Source organism: Caenorhabditis briggsae (assembly GCF_000004555.2).
Source record: "Caenorhabditis briggsae complete genome, chrIII, whole genome shotgun sequence".
Classification (NCBI taxonomy): domain Eukaryota; kingdom Metazoa; phylum Nematoda; class Chromadorea; order Rhabditida; family Rhabditidae; genus Caenorhabditis; species Caenorhabditis briggsae.
In genome coordinates, this window is record NC_013490.2 from 7259390 (window position 1) to 7268534 (window position 9145).

At 36.7% G+C, this 9145-nt stretch overlaps 2 protein-coding genes across 2 annotated transcripts; both read right to left on the reverse strand.

Annotated features, from left to right (window-relative positions):
• Window positions 1-970: 970 nt before the first annotated feature.
• CBG17966 lies at window positions 971-2648 on the reverse strand (the record flags this gene model as incomplete). The annotated part of the gene is made up of 4 exons (XM_045243973.1): window positions 971-1124; window positions 1167-1249; window positions 1319-1755; window positions 2624-2648. The coding sequence occupies 4 exons, from the start codon at window positions 2646-2648 to the stop codon at window positions 971-973; spliced, it is 699 nt and encodes a 232-aa protein (XP_045096355.1).
• Window positions 2649-5956: 3308 nt separating this feature from the next.
• On the reverse strand, window positions 5957-8446 carry CBG17965 (the record flags this gene model as incomplete). The annotated part of the gene is made up of 10 exons (XM_002641983.1): window positions 5957-6114; window positions 6188-6483; window positions 6535-6895; window positions 6991-7265; window positions 7310-7496; window positions 7542-7693; window positions 7770-7880; window positions 7925-8090; window positions 8168-8256; window positions 8310-8446. 10 exons carry the CDS (start codon window positions 8444-8446, stop codon window positions 5957-5959), a joined length of 1932 nt encoding a protein of 643 aa, XP_002642029.1.
• Window positions 8447-9145: the final 699 nt, after the last annotated feature.

Below are 9145 nucleotides of genomic sequence, written 5' to 3' on the forward strand. Positions count from 1 at the left end.
TATATATATATCTCACTATCAGAATTCAGTGATTCCATTACTGACAGTTTTCAACGCTATATTGCTTTCTAAAACTTTTTATTTTTGTACTAATCAAAAACTTCAAAAAATCAGAGTTTTTTCGAATAAGTTTATTTGGAAAACTTGTTTTAAAACTAGTATTACGGTAGAACCTGTATTAGAAGGACCTATTTAATGGGAGGGCCCTCTGGGAAGAGCTTGGAGAAATACGGTAAGGCCCTCTTCAAATTTTTTTTGTTTGTAATTGAAAACTTCCGTGTGTCTTTCGTGAAAAATGTTCCTGAAATTAATCTCACAAAAATGTGTTGAAACACAGTTTTTTCGGCAAAAACTTGCTAGATTTTTTTGGTGAAATTGATGGATTTTCATGCGGTTCAAACAAAAATCGAAGGGCCACTGTAATTAAAAGGCCCCTCTAATAGAAGGGTCCTCCGGAGGTTCCTTGGAACATTAGAAGGTCCGGCTTTTCTATTACAGGTTTCACGGTATTCATGGTGTAGATCACAGACAGTTTTGTGATACTTATTGGTAGATTCGAAACATTCTCATAAAAACAGATACATACATACAATACCGTAAAACCTGGATTTAAAGGATCTCTGTCATGGAAGGGCAGTCTAAGAATCGGACCATTTGAAATTTAAACGTTTATATGTTCTGAACAAAAATAAACCAAAATTTTCGGCGATGCTTCTCAGAAAAAAGTCCCGGAAAAATAGAAGGACCCTTGTAACATCATTCCGGAGGTACCTCGAGATCAAAACATTACAAGTGTAAACCATTCATGTTTCACGTTACTAGGATTACCGAGAAGATTGCAAAAGATTTCTATGTCTTTTCANTNTATTAGAGGTTTTACGGTATATATATTTTTTGCTTTTTTTTACTCCTGAAGATGTCAACTCTCAACGACTTAGCATACAACTTTTATTCAACACCAAAAAAACAATTATTTGGCCTTTTTTCCACAAACGAATCCTCTGAATGCTCCGCTCCATGTCTGATGGCAAACTTTTGAAAAGAACTCTGCGTCTCGTCTCTGTTCAACTGGACCTCCTCCTGGTACTTGTAACCACATGAGAACACAAGTATACCAACCAAATCTATAAATCGGGATACTCTTTATGTTCGAATAGCACACTTACCGTGGCTCTCCAGTTCTTGGTTCTCCCCCCGTCCAAGTAATCCCAGCTACACCATTCGAAAAGCCATCAGTCGCAAAGAATGGCTGAAAATTATAAATCATTTTTGAAGCATTACATTTCAAATCTGCTTCAAATGATTTTCAGACTGTTACACTGTTAACATCCCCTCGCTGAATGCCAAATCTCAATGATCCTTGCTTCCAAGCTGTCCTTGTTGTCATATATGTCCTCCCCAATTCTGCTACAGTTTGTCGTTCCTCTTGACTTTCGACTCCAGATAATGTTGCTCCATTTGAATTGCAAATTGCTTCTGATTGTGGTTGATTGGTCTGACCTTCGAAAATCTTCACACACCATCCACCACCTTGTCTTTTGACTCTTGTCCATCCGTCTTCGCATTTCGACGTTGGCCTTGGAGGAGGTCTTGGAGGTCTTCCTCCATGATTTCCATGATTTCCATGATTTCCATGATTTCCATGATTTCCATGATGCCCATGACTTCCATGACCCCCATGATGCCCAGATGAATATGAAGACTCATCAGAGCTAGAGCTTGAATGTGTGTCATCATCGAAGACAATGCTCGTCACTGAACAAATTAATGAGTCATTTGAAAAAAGTGAATGAAATGATACCAGAAACAACACAAATCCAAACTAAAATAAACAGCCTCATCGAGAGAAGTGTAGAATCGGAAACTGGAGAAAAGTTTTATATGGACTATAACTTCGCGGAAACGTTTTACATCCGGAAACGAAAACCATGATCTTTCCCCTCACAATCATTCCTGCAACAGGTGGCAGTAAAGTTTTTTTTAACCACAAATGCTCCACCCCCAAGCCGAAGGAAGACCGACGGGCCGTCTACGACCGTTGACGGACAATCGGAATCACTCGGAAAACCGACTTGAAAATTTGGGTTGAACGATAGCCAGAAAACAAAATTTGACACACCCACTAGATCATAGAATGATGATTGAATCTCAAAAATAGGTTGTTGAACGCCTGCTTGATGACAGGCGAAGGGCGCTCTGTTTGGCGGACCGAATTTTCGCAGAATGAGACATTTGGTAAAAAATTACTTTTTATCACAGTATAAATTTCATATTCTAGAGAAAGTATCTCTACAGAAGTTGGAATCTGAGGCTTGGTTGGTGACCGCATTAGGACTCTTAATACACAAAATTGTCTACCCTTCGAATATTTTCACACGCTACTCTCCTTTTACAAGAATATTCTTCACAATCAAAAACCGATGCTCCTGGTGCTTTAAACAGAGATTTCAGGAATCAAGGAGCACCGGAACGCTTCAAAGAATGACCCAGCTCTTCTTGTTACCAAATCAGAACTACACCCAATCAGAACTATCACAACTACTACGTATTATGACAATTAAGGGTCTTCAAAACAATGATCTCAAAATTTAGTATTGTCTGTAAATTGTTTAGAGAAAAAAACAAATAGTTTTTGGACATTTTCTCATGGTTCATGAACCCTTTTTGATACCAAATTTTTACTAGTTGAGAAGAATAGTATAGTTTTATATAACAGGAATATGGAATGAAATTTTCAGAATGAATCCAGTTCTCATTGTCCCAAATTTCCCACCCAGATCACAGAGCAGAGATGAGCGGAATTCTTTATTTCTTCTTCCTTATTCTGGATTTTCAATATTTCTACTCCGCCTATCTCTGTCACAGAAGGAACCAAAAATTCTACAAAACCACATCTTCATAAACATCATGCCAAGATAGTTTTGGTAAAATGTTTGATTATCGTCCGTTTTTCTCCTGAAAATATCAGAAAACGTGCTCGTGCACGGTCTCCCAGCGTGATACATTTTGATTAGAAAACTACACGCGATCGTATCCCCACACCAGGGGGCATTTCCCGTATTTTTTTCACGATTAACCCCGATTACTGTACTCTGACAAAAACCACTAGGCTCTGGGGAGAACTCGAACCAACGACGGTTGTTTCAAATTCATCCCTGTTAACCACTAGGCTAATCGGGAGCACGTTAGATGAAGTTTCGATGGTTATTATATACTTCACGTTTTCAAAAAAAAAACATTTTCTTTTTTTTCGGAATTTCTGATTGTAAATTCAAATGATTTTTGGGGTAGTTTTTGGAGTTTCCGAAACTGAAAAAAAAAGGGTTCAGAAAAAAGAAGGAGAAATTGTTTTTCCTGAATAGGCATTTCATAGGGATTTTTTAATACTTTTAAAGGCTAATTTGAACATTAAAAAATTATTGGGATAGTTTTTAGAGCATTCTAAACTAGAAAAAACATAGCTTTCATAAATTCGAAGAAATATTCCGGAATCGGTTGAGAGACACATGTTCAATGAACATTCAAAAATTTTTTTTATAAAATTGGGAATCGAAAACTTAGAAAACAAACTTCAAGTATTACCAGAAAAGGGAATTTTTTGCATAGATATTCAGAATTTTCTAGGGATTTTTCCACATTTTGTAAATGTCTTTTCAAGCTCTAAGCATACTTTTTAACAGCTGAAGGAACTTCTAATTTGACTTTCAGATATCTTTGTTTTTAGGTATACAGTAATTTAGGGTTCTAAGCTTACTTTTTAAGGACTGAGCCTACTTTCATTTCCGTGAAACCTATACTAGAAGAACCGGCCCTTCTATTGTTCCAAGGTACCTCCAGAGGGTCCTTCTTCTACAAGGACCCTACAATTAGAGGGGGTCCTTCTATTTTTCTGGCTAGTTTTTTCCGAAATTTTGCATTAAAAAAATCGACGAAGTTTCGTTCAAAAATCTGCCAATTTCACCAAAATTTAGCAAGATTTTCATCGAAAAATAGAATTTCAACAAAGTTCTATTGACTTGTGGAGTTTGTGGAATATTTTCCATTGAAAAGTTACGGAAATTTTTATTCCAAAACACATTGAAGAGGGGTCATTTTTCACAGAGGGCCCTTCTATTAGAGGGACCCTTCTATTAAAGGGGTTCTTCTAATACAGGTTTTACGGAATGTTTTTTCTAAGTCTGATTTTTATGTATGGGCGCCGTAAGCCTGCTTTTTAAAGGCTAAGCCTACACTTTAGAAGCTGAAAATAATTTTTAATGGCTGGTTTTACTTTTAGGGGCCTTGTTTTTAGTATTCCCGATTTAGGTTGCTATTTTTTTTGTATTTAATACTGATTCGACTTTTGTGGTACTTTCTCTCTATCTTTTGAGAGGAATAAATTCACTATAATTCGCATCATGCGAATTATAGTGAATCCACGTTTCTCATTTTTTATTGGCTCTTATTTCTTTGAAATGTCACGGAAAAACTGTGTGAGACAATTTTCTAAAAAAGCTCAGCGTAAAAAGTGTCCCCTGGTGTGTAGATACGATTAGGTGAAAAATAGTTTTCTACAGAAAAAAATGTCTCTGCGTCTCTTCATCTCTCACGCTCTTTTATCTCTCTGCATTTTTTCACAGATTTGATTGGAAAACTGGATGAACGTCTCAAAACCTTCAAAAATGGGTATTTTCAGACGATTTTTTATGAGTGATAGAAATCATATCCGAGATCGTCTGTAATAACTTTCAACACTTATTTCAAACTATCAAGCAAGATATGAAGCTTTGAAAAACTTTTTTAGATTTTCCGAGTTTTTGAGCAACTCTTTTTGTTTTATAAGCAACTCTTTTTGTTTTATAAGCAACTCTTTTTGTTTTATAAGCAAATTAAGTTACCTTAATATTAGAAAACATGGGAAATTTGATATTTGATTGCTTTTTGCAAAAAGGCCACCTTTAACCAACTGGAATTCGTCTCCAAAGTGCGAAATCGCTCGATGTACTACTGTTTGACCCTCTAACATCCGAACAAAGACGAAAATCAAAAATCGAAGACAGAGGAATTGTAGAACAATCCATTACAAACCTTTTGGTTTATTGATCATTATGATCGGTTGGATAGTCGCAGAGTTTTGCAGGGTACGAATTTCAGTACACTTCCCAAAAACCACCGATTTTTGACACTTAAAGGTGGGGGGACATGAAAAAAATAATGTTCTCGAAATTCCGTTTAAATATGCTCCTCGAGGAGTTGAACTTGTCGAGACAAGTATTGACGGTGCGGCGCCGCTACCGACTGAGCCACACGGGCAAAAAGGCAGCTGGCGCCAAAATGCATACATAAAGGTGAGGACGACCGCTGTACGCAGAGTGACATTAAGCGTTGTACACCGTAACGGTAGAATGCATACCCTAGCTACAAAAATCCTACGAAAAATCTCCTGTCCCTCCACCTTTAAGTGACGGACTAAACTGACTTGACTAAATTGACGGGAAAATTTAACGGACCCGCCCACACCCCAAAGTGGGGATCATCCCATTTCGCCCCCATAGTCAACTTTCAATTTTTTGAGCTTATTCACTCTAGCTATTAAAACAGAAGACTTGAAATGTAATAAAACAGAGGCAAACCTAGAAGATATTTATCAAGAAAATTATGAAAGAGAAAGTTCAATTATTACAGAGAAAAAAGTGACATGTCAGGATGTGGAATTTTTTACAGAACATGAAAAGCTTAGAAAGAAAGTGAGGTAATATGAGTCAACCTGATTTCGAATTGTTCCTGAAGTGGCTAGAAATTATACACAAAGATCTGATAAATGGGAATGAGTGAACCAGTTTTTGTATCAACCACGGCAAATGGTAAGGCACTGGAAGAGGAATGGGATAATTACTAGAGTCAATTCTCATTTAAAAAAGGTAACATAACAAAGTCAGGGAAATGTTCTTTCAAGTATTCTGTCCAACAGTGTTTGTTATAATTTCACTTCTATGCATCCATCGTTCAGCATACCAAACGAAATTCTTCTAGATTTGAGCATCGAGATGACCTGTGGTTTAATCTTTGCACCGTCCTTCGAGTTATTTCCAGAACCCGTCACGACTGTGATGCGTCGCGGAAATTTTTCTGGTGCTACAATAAAAATTTTTTGGGTTTACAATGTTTTAGTGATGCTATGATAAAATAGTTAGAAGTTTTAACTTACAATATTTTATCAGATACTCGACTGCTTCTATCGCTTCTAAAACCAGCTCAATAGCTCCATCCACCGACATATAATGTAAATCGAGGTTCCACGGATTGTTATGAGCACAACGGATTTTTTGGTCGATTCGCCCAATTTCAATGGCTAACTGTTCCCTTCTTCGCGTCGCGCTCTCCGATGTAGCCGAATAACTAAACTGCTTTGCAACTAACGATGCTTGATTTGAAACGTTTTTTCCAATGTTATTCCGCATCTCCAAAGCTTCTCGTTGAACTTCTTTTAGCGGTTGATGAGATCTGGAAATGAAGATGACAATAAATTGTGATTTTAGCTGTGATTAGACTCACTTTCGATTGGGTTGTTTTTTCAAAAAGTGATTATCATTATTTTTTGTTTTCATGGGTTTTGCACTGCGTACAGGACTGGAACTCGCTACGGTTCCACTGTATGTGGTGCTAGATTTTTGTGGGACGATCGGTTCGAGTGGGAATTCCTGATATTCCATAGCACGAAGCATTTCGCGTACGGTTTCGTAGTCTTTCATACCGGCCTCGTACACTTGTTTGACATCAGGACAATCAGGAAACGCTCTCGAGAGCCGCGATATATTGAAATCGTCCTGGTTTTGAGACAATTCGTCTGATCCATTCAATTCTAGGAACACAAGGTAAGCAATTTGTGCATCGTTTCCAGTGTCAGCCTCTTCATCTGAAATAAATTTTATCATTTTATGTGAATGTTGTTTAGTTTGTCAGGACAGAAGACTGATATTCTGTTAGACTCCTTAAATACTTCAAACGTACCTTCATGAAATTGAAGCATTTCTCGTTCCGATTGTCTCGCTTCTAATTCATCTTCTATATTGGGGATAGTGTAGCTCTCTATTTGCTCAAGTTCCTCAAATAAAAATCGATCGTCGCTAGGTAGAAGATCGTTCTCAGATGTGCCTTCGAGAATTTTAAATATTTCGAAAGCTATTTCGTAGCCAAATATTTGTAGGTTATGCCGCAAAACAGCCAGATCAATTTCTCCGAAAGTACATCGGAGAAGCGAAAAAGCAACGTCATCGGAAGTACCCCTGAAGAAAAAATGTGTCCTTATTTCTAAGATTTCAGAACCTACTTTACTAGTGGCGGCCAAGGATGAACGCTACGTTCTCCGGTTGCCGAAAAACGAACATCTTCGGTTTCCTCGCATCGCTCGACCATCGAGATATTAGTCATATCTTTGGCTTTGACTGTTTTTTCTTCACCGAGAAAGAAGCCACAATGGGGGAACTCGTCGTCAATGTCAGCCATTTCATGAATGACTAAAAATGAATAAATTTATGTTGAAATAATTCTTAAAAACTCACTTGCTTCCATGCAAACGGTAGTGCCGCATGACCTAGTACTCGTCATTTTCGGTGTGGGAGCCAATGAAAATTCTTGAGACACAGTGAGTGACGATATTTTTGGAGCAATGTAGCTATCTGATGAGCTTGGATTATCATAAAAATTATACACTCTGAAAAAATTTTATCAATTAACATATAAGAAAATGATATTAAGTAAGTCAATAATGCATAAATATGAAGACTTACTCTAAGTTAGATTCTCCACCAGCTACAATGTGATCCCATCGCAATGTGGCCGCTTGAATGGTTGCAATTTTTTTGCTGATCATATCAATAGTGTCACTTCGTTGAGTTTTTCTAAAAAATATTAAAATTTATAGTTATTATGGTAATTTTTTCACTCTTTGCATATTTGCGCATTGTATTTCCAGAGAGTATCCGGCTCAGCCACGAAACATTCGTAGCTCTCCGTAGTCGCAATCAGTGCCAAGGTTTTAATTGTTAATCGGTCGACGTGCTCATCGTCCACAATAATAAGCGGTACATCGTTGCGTATGGCTTCGCGAACTATAATAATTGTTATCCCTTATATGGATGATAAATGAATGAACAAAATGAAAATTATTTTTTTGATAAATATTTACCTTTCTTTGCAATTTGACTAGCCATCACTGTTTGAGCACATATCAACGCGCTTTTTAGTTCCTCAGAAACTGCAATGTCGACGAAGCTCCTAAAAGAAAAAGTAGTACCTTCTGAGTCAATAACTTCAATGAATCAACTCACTTGGCAAGTGTCGTTTTTCCAGATCCAGGAGCTCCGCGGAGGATTAAAAAAACCCTGTGTCCTTCCTTGACGCATTTACGAATGTTATGATTATCAGTATCAAACTTAAAACATTGTGCGTGCTTTTTTGGAGCCATTATTGCCTACAATGTACAACTTTTCGGCAGGATTCACAAGAAAAGAGCTTTTATAGCGAAAAAATACAAAATTTTTCCTTTTTTTTTAATTCAAATCTTTTTCGCTCTGAACAATGTTTCCAATGATTCAAGGAAGAGAAGCCTCAGCAATGCAAAATACGATTCAATTTCTAAAATAGCACGCTCTCCCACAGAACATTTCCGAACTGCAATTAATTCTTGATCTACAGAAAAAAAAGTTTGGCGCGATCACAATTGCAGGTCTGAAACAATAATTTCAGAATTTTTATTTGATTTTGTGGAGTTCCAAGATGATTCAAATAATTCTTAAAAAATTAAGAAATGTTTTCGACATTTCTTAACATAGGAGTTCTATATCTCAAAAAAACCGCAATAATTTTCTCTACATTTTCTACGGATGAATTTTTAATTTGTCTGATAAAACTTTTTTTATAATTCAAAAACCTCATGAAATTGCACAAAATAGCATTTTTGAGTTGTTTTTTGATTATAAAAAAGTTTTATCAGACGAATTAAAAATTCGTCCATAGAAAATGAAGAGAAAATAATTGCGGTTTTTTTGAGCTATAGAACACCTATGTTAAGAAATGTCGAAAACATTTCTTAATTTTTTAAGAATGAATTCCACCACAGTGGCGATGATATCAGATCTGCCGGTCTACTGGCCGTCGTTTTACA